The following is a 19,615-nucleotide window of genomic DNA, read 5'->3' as shown; positions in this document are numbered from 1 at the left end:
TAATTTAAATCATCTGTTAACAATCAAAGAAGAGAAAAAGGATATTGCACCCAAAAATCCCCCAAACATGTCTCCTGACATGAAGCAACACAACAGATTTGCATATTATAGAGAAAGGAAACAACACAACAGAAAAAACAAACTTCTATGTTTGCAGTGGACATGAAATATAAACATGTCAACCAACTGCTGCGGTCAAAGCTACAGGAGCTGTTTGAGTTTGTGTGTGAAAGGGAAGGAAGCACAGAGAGACCAATCAGAAGAAGAAACTGTAGAAAAACTCTTGTCATGTCTATGTTAAACACAACTTCTCTTTTCCTGTAAAGTAAAACTGTTTGATTATCTGTGGATCAGAGTGCAGCAGGCTGGATGTGACGATGGGGCACTCTTTGCTCTGCATGATGGGCTTTTTCTGTAAGTACACGTCTGACATTGTTTGAATGGCAGCGATTAATGAAAATGTTTCTGATCTGTGAGAATTACAGTGTGTCACTGCTTTAACCTGTTTACCTGAGAGCTGGAACAAAGCAGACTTGTGATTCTTCAAGTGTTTAAATGTTTGATACACTGCTGCTTTTTGCATCACTTATAGTTACACACTGTGTTACAACAGTTTGACTTTTATGTTTGAGCCTGTTTGACAAACAGAAGCACAGAATTTTGGTGATTACTGTTCATCTGGAAATGTATCTTTAAAAAGTCTTCTTTTATATTGTTTTTGATTTTGTCAGTTGTATAATGTCTGATGATGTTTTATTCATTATTTTAGTGCTCAGTACTGTCATCTGTGGAAATGCTGAAGGTAAGAAATCATTATTTTCTGACAGTTCATATATGTAGCTGTTATCTCCTATAATGTGCTCAATAATATCCTCCCTGTGTTTACATGTTATCTTCTGCACAGGCTCAATGCTTCTATTCAGCCTGTGCAGTTAAACATAAATGGCTTCAGTAAGCGCTCCATGTGGAGACTGTGGCGTTCTTCAGAGCTTTTACTGATGTACCATTTGTACCACTTTCATTCTGTAAAACTGTAACAACAAAACAGAGCAGGTACATTTAATCTCAGTGTAGATGCACAGATGTCACATGACCAATGCAAGCTCATAACCACATACTGACATGTTTTATGCTAACAGGCAAAACAAAGCACTAACAGTTAGCTTACAGTAGTAATGTAACAAACGTCACAGACCTACAAGAAGGACAGAGCACTAATATGTAGAAACAATCCATCATCTGCCCAAACTTACACTTTATCCCATCTCAAGAGCAGCAGAACTATCACAGACACGGAGCTCTAGCCATTATTACTCGGCACTTCCTCCATTTAACCACTAGATGGCGGACTTTGACACAAGCAGACCAGGAAGAAGCGTATATGCTGAGCGACACTGTAGATTCAGTTACTTACAGGATGAATAAATGTGACCCGTCATATAACAAACTTAAAACAAAGTATATTTCAGGAATAACCTGAGGGACAAAATATTTCATATAATAAAGCTCACACTCCACTGAAATTATTGGTTTAAATGATCACGTGAGCAGATGTTTCACTCAGCCACTACACAAACTTTATATTTACTAGAGTTTGTTGCCTTTAAACTGACTGATTTCCTTTTCGTGAGTATTTATCTGTCCATCCTCAAAGATCCCAGTTATGATTCACAAGATGCTGATAAAGAGCAGCCAACCTCAGGTACAGCTGATTGCAGCAGGAGTGTATGTAGTGCAGATTATATCACTTATATTAGCATGTGTGCTGACTGCCTTAGTGTCCTTTTTTGTATTAACAAAATCCTCATCAAAAGCTACACATATGGACAAAACATTAAAAGAAATACTAAAGTAAAATATGTCAATGCAATACTGATCTGATCTTACATTAGTCTGTTACCTAGCTACTCTGCCATTTTATTTCATTTATTTATCATGAATTTGTTACAGCACAGCGTGATGAGTTTAAGGTAAATTCAGGTAACTCGAATGTGAAAACAGACTCAACCACAGGTCAGTCAGAGTCTTATTATGAATTCTAACTCTCAGTTATTTATAGTGGCCTGGTGTGCTGTCTGCCTCACTGTCCTCTTGAAAAAAACCTCTAAAAGTTGTTAAAGTTATAAATGAATAAAGCTTCACGTACGCAAGAGTAACAAGTGAAACAAACTGGACAAAGTACCATTGATACAGATTTATTTATATATGACTGTCATGGTCTTTCATCGTCTTCCTCTGAGTGCTTCTTCCTCGTCTCTGTTTAGTTTTTTGATTATTTCCTCTTTAATTTGAAGGTTTGGTTTCTTTCATCCTTTATGTTATTTTTCTTCCTCCTTTATGATTTTCCTGTTTGTTTTCACCTGTTTCTGATTCCCAGTCATGTATAAATAGTCCTGCTGTGTGTTTTCCTCAGTCTTTGTCAGAGCATCTGTGAACACTCACGTGTGTTCATCTCTTAGTTGTTTATATTGACAGCGCATTTATTTCTAGTTTCTTATTGTGACCAGTGGTACGTACCTATTTAGAATAGGACAGAGCCGTAGGCGCACAGTCAGTTAAAAAGAGTTTAATCTTTAATACAAAATAAAAGTAACAGTGTAACAGTGGCACCTAAAAACAATTAAAAACTTTACCGTATTAAAAACGATAAAACCGTATGATTGCCCGTGAGACGGGACAAGCGCTGCGGGGAACCATTAAGAACAAATTGACATAACACACAGGTTAAAAAGGGACGGCGACTCACACATGACCCCTAATGGGCAAAACACTATAGAAAAAAAGGCAAATCTTCAGTGCCGTCTTCACTCAGGCCCTCCGCTGTGCATGCAAAAGCGGTGAGAAAAAAATTATTTGTTTTCCCTGCAGCGCCTTCACCGTTCGCGACAATATGATATATATATATATATATATATATATATATATATATATATATATATATATATATATATACATACATATATATATATAGATATATATAGATATATATATATATACACACACATATATATATATATATATATATATATACACACACACACACACATATATATATATATATACACACACACACACACATATATATATATATATATATATATATACACACACACACATATATATATATATATATATATACACACACATATATATATATATATATACACACACATATATATATATATACACACACACACACACACACACACACACACACACATGTGAAAGGGTTAAAATACTAAAAGAATCAATATCTGTGGTGCCTACTGATACAGAAAAAATGAAAACAAAAAACAAAACAATTGACAGCCGCAGCAGTCAGTCTGTCGACTTACACCAGTTTAAAACAAATTAAAAACACACTGATGTGTCGGTTCCTTTGCCCGCAGCCAGAAATCCACCTGGCAAAGCAGCGGCTCGGTACTCTGTGAATAAAAGGCAGGAGATCACTTACGCTGGACAGTAAAACACAGGAATATTCCTCAACTGAATTGGTTTTGTTACCTGTCCACAAGTTCATGTCACACCCTAATAAATGTGGGTCAGTGGCGATCAAGTCCACTATACCGTTCTCACGGGAGCAATGTTTCCCATCTACAAGGGTGCAAATAACTGTAAACCTCTGCCAACAGCCAGAGCTCCAGTGGTACATTGTTGTGTAACCTACTGTTCTAACAGAAGTTTAGGGGGACCCGCATCAAGCTTTCATGGAAAGAAATTAACACCAACCTGCCCAACTTGGACCAAGCACTTGCAGCTTCAGGTTTGCTGAGGAATACCTAAATCTTCTTTTTCTTCTGTATAGGGTTTATTGGTGGTTGGCAAACAGCAAAATGGTGCATTACCGCCACCAACTGGTGTGGAGTGTGGACCAAAATGACAAATAATAATAATAATAATAATAATAATAATAATAATTAAACAAATAAATTAATTAATTAAAAGAAAAGAAAATATTCAAATTCTTCCAAACAAATGGGTCTCTCTTAAAAACCAAAATACAGCTTGATAACTTTCACTCATAGAGCTCACGCGAAATAAATCAAACAAGTCCAACTTCACTTTCATATCGTCCAGCTTTTTGACCAGCTGTCTCCTCTCCACATCATACTTCTGACAATGCAATAAAACATGTTCTATTGTTTCCTGTTCCCTACTGCAGTCACACTCCCCTGTACAGTGTTTATCTATTAAAAATAATGTGCTATTTAAGCCAGTGTGTCCAAATCTCAGCCGAGATATAACCGTCTCCTCTCTCCTGTTTTGGCCTGTACTTCTCATTTCCCCCACTTTCCTTTGGATTTTATAAAACCATCACCCTTTCCTCTCTTCCTCCCATTGCTTTTGCCAACTTTCCTTCATTTTGTGTCGTATTCTGTTCTTGAGCTCCGTCCTACTCACACTAATAACCACATCTATCAGTGGTCTCCTTGTTGTGACTTTTGCTGTCCTATCTGCCATTTCATTCCCTTTAACACCATGATGCGCCGGTACCCATAAGAATGTGACCATAAGCACCATCATAACAAGTCTGAACAATGTTTGCTGGATCTCTAGCAGAATGTCAGGTCTGCAGTCTGAGTGGCTGTCTTGCAAGCTGGCCAGTGATGAGCTCGAGTCTGAGCACACCACAGATCTTAGTGGTTTTGTTTCTTCAATCCACTGGACTGCTAACAATATGGAAACCATTTCCCCTGTGTACACTGACAAATCGTCACTGATCCTTTTCCCTACCTTGATATTAAATTGAGGAACTATAAAGGCTATCCCACTCTGGTTGGCTGTATTCTTTGATGCATCTGTGTAGATTTTGACATAACTATAATACTGATTAATATATTCCTGTACTGTATGCAAATTTAAGATAACACCCCTCTTTTGGTCTTTTTGTTTAACAATGTGAAATCTACTACTGCGTCAGGGAGCATCCATGGTGGTATTGCAGGCAACGGTACTGTTTGACTTATGTTTATCTTGTCCAGATTAAGTTCAGCTGCTTTCTGTCTCACTGTCCACCCAAAGCTCTTCCATTGCATTTTCTCTTTTTCCCAGCATGGTTGGAAAACAGTTTTCGTTGGATGATCTTGACCATGTCCTTGTAAACTTGCCCAGTAATTCAATGTCAGTTGCTCTCTTCTTATTTGCAATGGCATTTCCCCCATTTCAACCTGTAATGCTGCTGCAGATGTTGTTTTGAATGCACCTGAGCAAAGTCTTAAAGCTTGATATTGGATACTATCCAACTTACGAAGACTTGTTCTGGCAGCAGAATTATATACTACACACCCATAATCCAATACTGACCTAATCAACCCAGTATATATAGCTTTTAAAGATTTCCTATCAGCCCCCCAGTCAATTCCCACTAAGCACCTCATTACATTCAACACTTTCTTGCATCTGTCTATTATTTTCTGAATATGTATAGTCCATGTCACCCTTTCATCAAACCACAACCCCCAAAATTTAAGTTGTTTAACCCTTTCCAATTCTGTCCATATAATCTGACCCTGACGTCAACCCCACCCCCTTTTCTTGTAAAAACCATCAACTTAGTCTTATCAACTGAGAATTTAAACCCCCATTTATATGACCACTGTTGTATTTCTGCAATTGCCCCCTGTACTTTCTTCACCAAAAAGTCTAACCGTCGTCCACCAGGGTACAATCTTCCTGTTCTTGCCTCTCGTCAGCTTTATAGTCTGGTTCGCCGTTACCAGAAGTGCACCACACACAGCTGAATTTAGATCATCAACATTAACAGTCATATCAATTTGCTGCATCTCCATATCACTAACTCGTTCAAACGTCTCCCAATCTGCAGATCCAAAACACCATTTGGGCACACCTCCTGTATCATACCTCCCCACATTCATTGCTGTCTCAGTCTGTACCGGATAATGGTCACTCCCCACCATTGTCTCTTTAATTACCTGTGTTAAGAGATTTTCAAATGTTTCAAGTATTATTCCCACTGCCATTTGTACGTTATTGAAAGTTTATCTTTAATTTTAGTGTTAATAGTTGTTTACCCATTTATTCTTTCCATTTAATCGTATTTTATGATTTTACTGTTTCGCTGAAGTGAAGCTTAAATGAAAGACAAAAGCATAGTGTTCTCAGATATGATTCACCCAGTATATTTCCTCTGCACCTGGTTCTCTACGAGCCGTTTCACTCCCAGGAAGGGGAGAGCAGGACGTTCTTATCTATACACTCCCAAATACAAAGAGGGGCCCATTCTTCAGAATCACACACACACACTCTGAGATCATAAACTTCACACACACACACATACTCTGAAACGCTATAAATAAAGAACTGCCACATACGCTGGTTGTGGGCCTGAGACAGCAGCGCTCACCCAGCGTGCGCACGTTGTTACCATCTAAACTGTCTTGAGTGTCTTTATTTCGCCTGAAGAATGTCTTGTTTAAATATTTACTCCTTACAACCTGCCATGAACAAATAATCGCCAAAGAATCTGACACCAATGTAAGATCAAGTGATGATTCTGTCCCATCCCTACTGTTGACCCTTGTACTGCTTCCATCATTTAGGCAAACCAAGTTTTTAACTTCCATTAATTCTTCAATTACTGCTCCATTATGATCATTGAACCCTCCCCATAATGTGCTATGAGCATTGAAATCCCCACACCAAATTACTTCCCCCCCTAAGTGCCCCCCAAGTTCTTCCATTACTTCCAGTGACAGTCTTTTACATGGGTTATAAAAATTTACTACCTTTATGCTTCCAGTTTTTGTCCATGTTTCAACTACAATATACTCCAGCTGTGAACCTTCTCCCATCACGCTATACTGAACTCCTTGTTTGACAAATATAACACACCCTCCACCTCTACCCTCCCGTCTATCCTCCGAATACCCTCATACCCTTTAATAACAAAATCCAAATTTGGACTGAGCCAAGCTTCCTGAATACAGATAACATGTGGTTTCTTTCTAAGATTCTCAATAAATCCCTTAAATTCTTGACCATTTCTTATTAGACTTCTAGCATTCCACTGTATAACTATCACACTGTCCTCTCTCCTGGTCCTCCTGCCTTTTCCTCTCCCCCCAGTCTCTTATGAACTCGCTCCCAGGAAATAGCTGTTACACCAAAAAATTTCTCAGCCCCTCGAACAATTATTTTAATCTTCTCTGTTTTGTGTTTAACTTGGTCCGTACAATTTATTGCATACACAATGAACAAAATCATCCTCTCCACTGTGATTGCTGGAGGGGTTTCATCAAGCTGTTGTCATCAACCTTTGAAAGTTGTTGAACCGGTCCTTTCCCATCTGTTGCCTTTTTCACTTTCTTGACCACTTCTGCATAACTTATGTTTTGTACTGCTTTAACTTGCTCTATTTCCACAGCTGCCCTCCTAACTGCACATCCCCCGTATGTCACCCTGTGCTGCCCATCACAGTTACAGCATTTATCCTGTACACTGACACATTCATCATACCTGTGTTCACCCCCACACTTTGGGCACCTCTGTTTCCCCTTGCACACCGCTGCAACGTGTCCATACCTCTGGCATTTGTAACACCTGTGGGGAGGGGGAACGTACGGCCATACAGGAAAACTCATGCACCCTATTTTAACTCTTCCAGGAAGTACCGGTTCTTGGAACTCCAGCATTACAGTCACACTGTCAACTCTTTCCCCATCAACCATTCTCATCAGTCTTTTGATCCCACTGACGACACTGCCAGAAAAACTACGTCTAATTTTTTCTAAATCTTCCTCTGTTGGAATGCCCGTGATTACCCCTCGCACCACTTTAGACTCCCCCAACACCTTCCTCTCTCTCACTGTCTTTCTGCAGATGCTCTCAGTATGTAACACTTTATTTTTCTGTTCTTCCGTCTTAACGATTATCAACAAATTCCCATCTCTAAGTACTTTGGCTAACGTTACCTCTCCAAACTTCTTTCTCAGCTCTCTAGACAAAACTATCGGGCTAAGTTGCACCCCTTCATCCTCCGGCCGAAATTTCAATATTATTTTAAACTCCTCTCTAACAATCCTTTTCCGGATAACGCTCCCATCATCCGAACTATTCCCCTCCAAACTTCGTTTGCTGCCCTGAGTTCCTACGACACTTTCATCCTCCCTACCTCTTCTCCCTCTCCTCGCCCCTTTCCCACTAACCGGTGTCCAATCTCCTAAATCCATGTCATCATCGTCATCTACCTGAGTTGCCATTCCAGTCCAGTCACACACCAGTTTATGCCAACCGCCAAAATCCGTAATCCAATCAGCAAATCAGAGTCAAAACCAAGCCTTATCCAAAGTTCAAAATCAGCACGCTCCTCGACTGCTCAGCCGTCTAGCCTCGAGTGACCCTGACCTCGCCAGGAATACCTAATTGCCCACACCTGAGCCATTTTTAGACTATTTAGGTAGTAAAGTTCAGTTTTAATTAAGTTAGTTTGCCTCCTGCATTTGAGTTGAAACCTCTGCACTCCACTCATTGTTAAAGAGACACATATTTACAAGTCTGTGGACTTGGACACAAAGTCTATGGACACAAAATACTTCTTTTTTTTAATCTAATTTGGTGTTTCTATGATAGTAGCTTAGTTTGGAGAGTTTACTGTAGCAAAATCATGGTTATATATTTTAACCACTGTGTGCATATTATTATCCATGTGTGTGTAATCAGGTTTGCAAATATGTAAAAACATCTGCAGCTGAAACATCTGTGTGGCAGATGTGGTGGGTTTCTCCTTCTTCCACTAAAAGGGCCACAATAATAGCCTCATATTTTTCTAAGTTACAGAACTTAAAATCAAGGCCACTCTGACAGCAGACAGCACAAACACACCAGCAGGGGGCAGTGTGACACTGAGCTGTGATGTGAAGGATTCTGCTGACATAGAATATGAGTTCAGAAAAACCTCATCTGAAAATGAGATCATCTCTTTTAGCTCTAAGAGCACAATCTCTGACTCTGATGGAGGCATCTACACCTGCAGAGGAAGGAGAAGAAACACAAGTTTAGTCACAACTAAAAGCGATTCAGTCGTCATTCAGTAAACTGCTGAGTTTAAATATTTTTTCCATGTTAAAAATGTCTTTCTCCAAATTATGGAGGGAATCACTGTTCAACCCAGTACTAGAAAACTAAATATGTCAAATTAATAATTATTAGGCTCAGTGCGTTCTTAATGAAAAAAAGAACTTGTTATTGTTGATTTTCAAGTCAAATTGTCACTAGAATACAAAATTATGATTACCATTAACAATAGCAATAAAACCAGGACAGATATTTATAATGATTTTAGATTTCTATAATTCTGTTCATGTTATATTATTTTATTATTTTATTTTGTTTCTACCAGAGGCTGCTGTGACACTATAAGCGTCTCTATTTCCCAAGGCCTTGTATCAAAACAAGCTTCATGTACTGACTCTGTATTAGCATAAATCTGTGCATAAATCTATCCAGTGAATGTTTTATGCACTAATCATTATGTTTTAATGATTTTAATGATTGAACACTAATTTAAAAACTGAAGTTGTTTGTACTACAACTGCTGGCTGTTTTGTTGTGACTCTAATGTCGTGAATTTTTATGTTTCTCTTTTCCTAACTGGATCATTGTTATGTGAACAGTTCCCATTAAGCCCACTGTGACTGTGCAGCCATTCTGGCCTCAGATATACAGCGGTGAGACAGTCACTGTCAGATGTGTGATTCAGGGAGGTGAAGGAGCTCAGTGGACGTATGAATGGAGAGCAGCCAAGTCAAACACACCTCCAACATCCAATGAATACAAAATTACAGTTACTGAGTCTGACAGTGGAGGATACAGCTGCCGGGGTAGAAGAAGGTCCTCCTGGACAGAGTGGAGTGATACCATCACATTGACAGTAATCGGTAAGTTGGACACATTTCTCTCATTTTAAGTCCAAAAAGATTGCAAAATAATTTCCACAGTACTGTGCGTTTCGTTTTTTAGTTTGATATCTAAAGTCATGCACAACAACTTTTAATGTTATTATATTAATATTAAGTAATCACTCAGGGTAAAACAAGAAAAAAAAGTTTCTTACATGAAAAACATAAATGCAAATGTAATTGTCCCAGTTTCTTCATGTCTGTGGCTGCAAACACACAGTTTTCACCACTATTTCAAAGTTGAATGAGAGCTAACGTCCTGCAGCTAAACTCACACAAAACTTTAAAAGTTGTCCCTAAATCTCTTCGGCTGAACACATGCTGCCATCAGCTGCTGCTCTGCTGGAAGGTTTCAAGACAATAGCAACAAAATAGAATAAAAAAAAAAATAGAAAATAGAAAACAAATGAAGCCATTTGTTTATCTTATCACAAAATAATTTATTTCGTGATAAGATAAAGACACGTGATCATTTAAAGACACAGACACTCGTTTACATGGTTTTATTTCTCCACACACAGATCACTGAAACTGTCTCTTTACTTGCTTTGGAAAAAATCAGCTGAATGACTGCAGACCGTACAGAACTCAACTATATTACTGTTTTGTCCTCTGTAATGGGCTGAGACCTGACATGAAATCACAACCAGCCACAGAAACAACTTTTCTATATGGAACCAATGTTTTGATAATTCCACAGATTTATAAACACAATGTTAAGACCAAAACACAGAGAGCTGTCTACACAAAGAGAGAACACCTAAGTTAACTCTCTTTGTGGAACAGAAAACTCAGTTTCCCTCATTTTAGGATTATTTGTATGTTTGTTTTTATTCACTCTGGTAGATTCTAAATATCATCAAATTACCTGTGTGTGTGTTTTTAAACAAACCTCCTGAAAGTTGATTTTCAAGTGAAATTGTCACCAGGATGCAAAATTATGACTACCATTAACAAGAGCAAAAAAACAACAACAACATAAAAAAAAACAAAAAAACAAAAAAAACAGGACAGCTTAAATGATGATTTGCTATTTGTATAATTCTGCTACTGATTTTCAAGTCAAACTCACAAGTCAATCTCCTAATCATACATTTTTAATTTAAACAGCTCCTCCTGAGCCAACTGTGACCCTGCAGCCATCCGGGACTCAGATACACAGCAGTGTGATATACAGCGGTGAGACAGTCACTGTCAGATGTGAGATTCAGGGAGGTGAAGGAGCTCAGTGGACGTATGAATGGAGACCACACAAGGCAAACACACCTCCAACATCCAGAGAATACACAATCAGCGGTGCTACTAAGTCTGATGGTGGAGGATACAGCTGCCGGGGCAAAAGAGACTCGTCCTGGACAGAGTGGAGTAAAAGCATCACATTGACTGTATTATGTAAGTGGGATTCACTCATTTAAATTTATCTTGCACAATGTTTCATCAAAGAACACAACAAAATACTTTGTCTTTCAACAAACCTCAAGCTTTTGGTTTTTATTTAAATATGTAAATATTAAATCTGATGTACAACAACTTTTAATGTAATTATAATAATACACAGCAATCACTCACAGTGAAACATCTGGAGATAAAACACATAGTAAATTACCTGATTTAATTTATTTAATAAAACATTTTTTAATTGTCACACTCCTGGGTCTTTTGTCCCAGCGTTCAGTGGGTTTTCAAAGTTCATTTGTTTATTAGTTTCCCCTTGTGTTCTCAACCCCTGCGTCTCATCCTTATGTGTTTTGTGTCTGCATGTCTTTTGTTGTCAAGTTCACGTTGTCATGTCTGCGTTTCATTATGTTTCCTGTTTTATTTTGAAAAAGGTCCTATGTTCCTGTGTTTAGTGTGTTTAGTTTTACACTTCCCCTGTGACGTCATCATGCTCATGTTTCAGCTGTTGGTCCATGTGTTGCCACTTCTCCTGATCACCTCATGTGTGTATTTAAGTCCTCAGTCTTCCTGTGTTCAGTGTTGTGTCCTCCCTCATATATGTCTGTGTGTTATGTTTGCCAAACCTACCAACTTTATTTTGTATTGAGAAGGTTAGTTTAGTTTTCCAGTGTTTAGCAATGAAGCTCCCATTTTGAGTTTCAGCCTGGCCTCTATGTTTGAGTCTGCATTGTGGGTCCTTTCATGCCTCCCTCCACACAGACCGTGACATTTATTGTTGATTTTCAAGTCAAATTATCAGTCTGCTAATGATATATTTTTGTTTGACCAGCTCCTTCTAAGCCCACTGTGACCCTGCAGCCATCCAGGACTCAGATCTACAGTGGTGAGACAGTCACTGTCAGATGTGAGATTCGGGGAGGTGAAGGAGCTCAGTGGACGTATGAATGGAGACCAGCCAGGTTAAACACACCTCCAACATCCAGTGAATACAGAATCACAGTTACTGAGTTTGACAGTGGAGGATACAGCTGCCGGGGCAGAGCAGACAGGTTCTTCACAGAGTGGAGTGACATCATCACACTGACTGTATCATGTAAGGTGGACATGTTTCACTCTTTTTAATTTACATTGCATGATGTTTCATCCAATGACACAACAAGATATTTTTAATATCAATACTTTCAATAATACTATTTTCTTAGATTAATATCCAAATGTATCTGGAAGGCAAAACGATTTCCACATGTGGATCTATTGCTGCAGTTCCATCAGGTCTTTTTTTTCTTAGCATTTTTACATTTATTCCTCGAGCTTTCAGGTTTGACCAAAATGTAGTAGAAGTGAATCAGAGGCTGGTCTGCTGTTTAAGCCTTTCTCATTACAGCTTTCTTTTGGATTCATTTCACTATTTCATGTTCAAGATGACATTTTGAAATTGATGAAAACATAGTAGTTGTAGCACTCTGCCACTTCTCCCTGGCACCACAACCCAAACACACACAAGTAGAGAGCTTTTGGATTCTGTTCTCACTTTTTATTTCTATTTACACACACACACACACACACACACACACACACACACACACACACACGCTGGAGCCATTTGCTCTGTTCTGTTCCACTCTGACTGTGTCTCAGTTCGACTCCCCTCCTTCAGACCCCAGCAGCTACTAAAATAAGGGAAAAGGTCATTAGTGCGGCTGGGATCAGCTGTTTCTGCCACCCACCCCTGATGCTGTCCCCTCAACCTGCTGCTCCACCCCTGCCCTGCAACTGAGCTCCAAACCACACCCACCACAGGTGTTCACGAGTCTCACCTTCAATGATACAAGAAGAACCTCTAATGTAGAACAGCTCCATATCGGGATCAGCTGTTTATGGAAAATTAGTGAGAGTTACCTTGATCTGCTGCTGATGAAGTTTTTAGTAAACTTGTGATTTTTGTTGAGCCCACGTGCTTGATGTTGTAAACAGTTTCCTGTCACATGTTTACATTCCTGATTATCATTTAAACGTTTGTATGAATTGACTGGTTCAGAAAAGTTTGGACTTGGACTATAAAATTACAAACAGATTTTGGCAAAACTACTGTTGTGTTCAGCACAATAGAGTCAGTCTGATCTTGTTCTCCTTATATGTGCTTAATATTAGACATGTAATGGAGACACATGGTGCATCTTCTTATTTTGCATATGCTGATGCACAAAGATATGCTGTACGTAGACCACGTGACCCTGGCATGTTGAGTTCTCTTAATGACTGATGACTTTGAGGCTCAAACTGAATGTGAGCTAATGTCCTCCAGCTAAACTCGGACAAAACTTTAAATGTTGTCACTGAATCTCTTCGGCTGAACACGTGCTGAACACATGCTGAACACATGCTGCCATCAGCTGCTTCTCTGCTGGAAAATTTCAAGGCAATAACGAAAAAAAAAATAGAATTTGAAGAAACCTACATTTCAGACTGTCAAGATATTTATTCTAAAGACACTTCTTCAGCTAAGAATCTAAAGGTAGAAACACACAGACGCTGCAGCCTTTACTTGCAAGGACGACCACAGAACGCTCACACCAGAGTGCGGGCCCTGTGATGTGCGCTCTGTTCTTGCACTTGTCTTTATTTATATTTAAAAATAATACAACAGTGAATATGTCTATTCATACACAGAGGAATGTTAGTGTGTAGGAAGTGAAGATAAGAGTGGTTCAGGTGTATGTGTGTGTGTTGTGAGATTCAGAAGGACGCGGCCCCTCTTCTTGTTAGGGAGCGCAGATAAGAGTGTCCAGCTCACCTCTTCCTGGTAGGAGTGAAATAATAACAGCTTGTTCAGCTATTATCGCTGTGAGAAAGAATTTATAAAACCAGTCTTGTAGTGAACAACAGTCTAAATCATAAAAAGGTCATCATGCAGTATTCTATCATATGCAAACTTATATCAGTAAAAGCTTATATTGACCACTAGAGTACAATTTCCCTTTGACACAGACTCATATGACATCAGAAATGCACTCATGTATTTATCTCTTTAAGTAATAATTAATATGTCAGAACTTTTTATTGCAAGTGATATTTCTAACGGGATGCAAAAATATTATTACCATTAACAAGAGCAAAAAAGGCAGGACAGCGTTAAATTTGTATTTCTATTTGCCTGCTCATGATATATTTTTAACAGCTCCTCCTAAGCCCACTGTGACCCTGCAGCCATCCTGGACTCAGATATACAGAGGTGAGACAGTCACTATGAGATGTGAGATTCAGGGAGGTGAAGGAGCTCAGTGGACGTATGAATGGAGACGAGGCCACTCAAACATACGTGAAAAATCCAATGAATACAAAATCACAGCTACTGAGTCTGACAGTGGAGGATACACCTGCATAGGAAGAAGGGGAAATTTCTACACACAGTGGAGTGACAGCATCACATTGACTGTATCATGTAAGTTGATCACATGACAGGACAATATTTTAATGTTAATTTATTTCACACATTTTATACAAAATAACAATAAAAGTAGTGTAAATTAATTTTTAATGTAACAGTAATCATTCACAAAATTATATATTCAGTAAATTTGATGAAAAATGAAATACAAATGTAATGATCCCAGTTTCTTCACCTCAGTTGTTGCACATGTGGAGTTTTCATCACTGCAGCTCAGTGTCATGATGCAGATCTTTTGTTTTAGCATTTTTCTTTTTTCTAATTCCTCAAATTATCCATTTGACTACAATTTGACCTCATTTTAGGAGAGACTGCTCTGCTACGTTAGCCTTTTCCTAACTGCTTATATTTACATATTTATTTGTATAAATTGACTGGTTCAGAAAACTTTGGACTTGGACTATAAAATTACAAACAGATTTTGGCAAAACTACTGTTGTGTTCAGCACAAAAGAGTCAGTGTGATCCTGTTCTCCTTATATGATTCTAAATACATAGAATCCAATTTTTATTTGAACAGCTCCTCCTAAGCCCACTGTGACCCTGCAGCCATCCTGGACTCAGATATACAGCGGTGAGACAGTCACTGTCAGATGTGAGATTCAGGGAGGGGAAGGAGCTCAGTGGACGTATGAATGGAGACCAGCCAAGTTAAACACACCTCCAACATCCAGAGAATACAGAATCAGCGGTGCTACTAAGTCTGATGGTGGAGGATACAGCTGCATAGGAAGAAGGGGAAGTTTCTACACACAGTGGAGTAAAAGCATCACATTGACTGTATCATGTAAGTCGATCACATGACAGGACATTTTAATGTTAATTTATTTTACACATTTCATACAAAAGTACAACAAAATAACAACACACGTAGTCTAAACTATTTTTAATGTAGTTATAAACAGTAATCACTCACAAGAAAAATATATTCAGTAAATCTGATGAAAAATGAAATATAAACTGTAATGATCCCAGTTTCTTCACCTCAGTTTAGGAGAGACTGCTCTGCTACATGAGCCTTCCTCAAACTGCTGGTATGTTTACTCATAGCAGCAGTTTTTTGTTTGTTGTTGTTTTTTTTTTCGTAACATTTTCCAAATTAAACATCATGAGTTTTGGGCAAAATAAAAATTTAATTTTACTCTGAATGAAGATTCAGTAAAAAAAGATTCTGTAAAAACTGAACTCAGATAAATGTTTTTACAAAAGTTTTTCTTTGCAAATCTAGTTTTGACTTTGGTGCCACATGTAGACTTTCTTTTTCACCATTTATGAACTAATAATAACTTTATGAGAGCAGAGCAGTCTCCAACTTTGAATCCATCACTGGAGGTTTAACAGCATTGTTAGCAAACAACAGCTAACTTTTGACTCATAGATTATATGTTCATAAATATGTAAATATAAATGCAGAAATAAGTAAAGTGTTGAATATAAAGATCAGTAAATTACCTGATTTAACGTATTTATTTGAAAAAAGAACTTTTTGATTATTGATTTTTCAGTCAAATTATCCGTCTGCTAATTATATATTTTGGTTTGAACAGCTCCTCCTAAGCCCACTGTGACCCTGCAGCCATCCTGGACTCAGATATACAGCGGTGAGATATACAGCGGTGAGACAGTCACTGTCAGATGTGAGATTCAGGGAGGTGAAGGAGCTCAGTGGACGTATGAATGGAGACGAGGCCAAGTAAACATACGTCCAACATCCAGTGAATACACAATCAGCAGAGCTACTGAGTCTGACAGTGGAGGATACAGCTGTCGGGGCAGACGAGGTTCTTCCTGGACAGAGTGGAGTGATATCACCACATTAAATGTATTATGTAAGTTGGACATATTTCACCCTTTTTTAATTTATATTGCACAATGTTTCATCCAAAAACACAACAAAATACTTTGTCTTTCAATAAAACTGAAGGTTCTGTTTTGATTTTAGTATCAAAAGTAGTTTTACATAAAATACACAGTAATCACTCAGTGAAACACATGAAAAACATATTCAATAAGTTTGATGAAAAATGAAATACAAATGTTATGATCCCAGTTTCTTCACCTCAGTTGTTGCACATGTGGAGTTTTCATCACTGCAGCTCAGTGTCATCATGCAGTTCTTTTGTTTTAGCATTTTTCTTTTTTAATTCCTCAAAGTTTCCATTTGACTACAATTTGGCCTCATTTTAGGAGCGACTGCTCTGCTACGTTAGCCTTTCTCTAACTGCTGGTATGTTTACTCATAGCAGCAGTTTGCAGTTTTACAAGATTTTGTATTTCTGTTTTAAATTAATGAAACTTCGGAGCTGTAAACATTTATTACAACTATTCACACCTATGTACAGTTTAGGATCCCCAGTTAAAATATGTGCATGTTGTTGGACTGCAGGAGGAACCTTTAGACGCACACAGACACACACGGGGGGAACATGCACACAGAAAGGCCTGATGGATTTAAACCCAGGACCTTCTTGCTGTAATGCCACAGTGTTAACCAGTGTTGGGACTAACGCGTTATTAAGTAACGCGTTACAGTAACTACGTTATTATTGTGGTAACGAGCACGGTAACTAGTTATTATGCCAAAACCAGGAACGCGTTACTCGTTACTGGGATTTAGATAGGCTCGTTACTCGTTACTTCGTGTGGTGGATATCGCGGAGCTTCCACAGATTCAATAACATTAGCAAGTGGTGGAGGCCAGCAGGTGGATGAAGGAAAAGGGAGGCAAGAGGAGAGACCCGAAGCGGCCGCCGGTCCGAGTGTCAGGTGAACTGAACTTCAGGTAAGAAGTTATGACCTGCAGTCTATCGGAGTCAGATATAAACCAAGTTTAGGTGGAGTTTATTTTCGGTATGCTGACATTTTCGTACTGCGTGCTAGCTAGCATGACGGAGTTTCTATACAGCTGTGTGGGTGCTATGTTACTGATGTTGAACTTTATTTTGTTCATATGGTTAATTATTAGAGTTGCCAACCGTCCTGTAAAAAACAGAATCGTCTCGTATTCAGAGAAAATATTACGCGTTTCGTACTGAGGTGAAAAGAAACACAGTTTGTCCCGGACTTCAGCTACAATGAAAAAGACACAAAGCTGAAGCTGCACAGCTGCCTCTTCTTCTCTCATTCTCTCCTCTCCTGTTTCTACTTCAATCACGAAACTGATCAATGATCAGCTGATCGGCTTTTCTCTCTTGTTTGTTTATCACCCACTTTGCGCCAGAAAGAGGAAACCAGCGGATGTCGCGTTAAACAACAGCAGCAAGTTTAAGCTTGATCAGCTGTTGTTAGAATTTATTTAATATTAATTTCTAGTATCAGCTGATGTTTGCTGGAGCCACAGCTGTAAAGCTGCTGGTCATGATATCGGTTTGGTTATCTGGTGAGAGGGAAACATGAAGATGAAACCAGGAGATGTCCTTACTGAATCATCAGAGCTGAACAGCTGATGGAGAAACAGGTTTACCTTTTAGGTGACATGAATGAATTGAAGGGAAGTTACGAACTGTTTCTGAGAGACAAATAACACCAGGATCCTTTTTTACGTAGCTGACAGCTGGTAACTGTGCAGGGGCGGGTCTAGCAAAGTGTTGCCAGGGGGCCAGGTAGGGCATTAACAGGGAAAGGGGGGGGACAAGGAAATACTTTTCTTTATTATTCTCATTTAAAATGTCTCGCTTTTAAAAAAAATAATTATCTGAGTCTTACAACAAACAATTGATAGATTGATACATATATACCATCAGAACAGTGTACATCACTGTCACAACAGTGTTTATTTTCATTCAAAGGCTTTATGATTTTTCCTATAATGGTGGGCCGGTCTCTAGTCAAAATGCCCGGGACGATTTTTTGTCCCAGTCCAGCTCTGTATGCAGCTCATCTGCAGTCTGGTGTTACCTACATCTTCCTATTCAGAAGGCAGAATTTCCAAGTTCTGAGTACAATCAAAAGCACCACGACTGCAGTTTTTGTGTTGGATGTAAAAAGCAGGCTAGAATCATGGCGGCGGTCAACGACGGTCCAGGCGTGGGATTTCTCTCATGGAAATGTGCACATTATTTTTTCCTTTCTGTTGGTAGGTGGCACAGTGCACTTGTGGCAAGTAAGCAAGCTAGAAGACTGGCAGTGTGGCTGGGTATCCAGTTACGGAAGCAACACATTAACAAGAGAATTCTGAGTAAAACCAAAGTTACTTTCCCTAGTAACTAGTTACTTTGAAAGTAACGAGTAACTTGAAGTAACTGAGTTACTTTTTTAGAGAAGTAACTAGTAATGTAACTAAGTTACTAATTTAAAGTAACTTACCCAACACTGGTGTTAACTGTCATGTTACAGTGTTGCCCCAGAAATGCTTTTTGGCATCTAAAAACAAAATTGCTGAATCTGACATCTTGCATGATGAAAACCTTTCTGATCATTATGAATCTTTTGAGACAAAATTATTTACAAACATGTTGCTAAAGGTTTATACAAACACTTAAGATCACAGTTAAGCTTATGTTAGGAACAAAAGGACATCACTTTGTTTGATGGAAATGAAAATGATCAACTTACAGCAGGCTGAATTCAAAGATACCTCGAAAATCAGTGAAAAAATGATGAGGCTGATCCATTTTGCTGAAATGTCAGTGGAGAAACTCAAAATGATATTCAGTACGGCCGTCACATGCCGGCACGCAGACATTCAAAAGGTCAAATTTGTTGTAAGAAAATAACTTCAGACAATTTATATTTGATTCAAATTCATAACCTGATTAACCTTTCTTGTGTTGTAGCTCTGCAGCTCCAACAAACAACATTTAGATTGATTTTGTGAAATCAAAAAACAGAAGCCTAGATTATCTTATACTGT

General features: G+C 38.5%; 1 protein-coding gene across 1 annotated transcript in view; it reads left to right on the top strand.

The window, feature by feature from the left end:
- Positions 1–215: 215 nt before the first annotated feature.
- Positions 216–19,615, top strand: part of LOC106096489 (inactive tyrosine-protein kinase 7) — a 31,547-nt gene continuing 12,147 nt past the window's right edge. The window contains exons 1-8 of the mRNA XM_025904364.1: positions 216–414; positions 770–802; positions 9,633–9,896; positions 11,028–11,309; positions 12,145–12,408; positions 14,494–14,757; positions 15,284–15,550; positions 16,311–16,342. Coding sequence (XP_025760149.1) covers positions 378–414; positions 770–802; positions 9,633–9,896; positions 11,028–11,309; positions 12,145–12,408; positions 14,494–14,757; positions 15,284–15,550; positions 16,311–16,342 — 1,443 coding nt within the window. The 5' untranslated portion in view covers positions 216–377. The remainder of the gene's footprint in view (positions 415–769; positions 803–9,632; positions 9,897–11,027; positions 11,310–12,144; positions 12,409–14,493; positions 14,758–15,283; positions 15,551–16,310; positions 16,343–19,615) is intronic.

This window comes from Oreochromis niloticus, unplaced genomic scaffold (assembly GCF_001858045.2).
Source record: "Oreochromis niloticus isolate F11D_XX unplaced genomic scaffold, O_niloticus_UMD_NMBU tig00001123_pilon, whole genome shotgun sequence".
Classification (NCBI taxonomy): Eukaryota; Metazoa; Chordata; class Actinopteri; order Cichliformes; family Cichlidae; genus Oreochromis; species Oreochromis niloticus.
The sequence above is the reverse complement of the archived record's forward strand: the minus strand, read 5'-3'. Positions and strand labels throughout refer to the sequence as shown.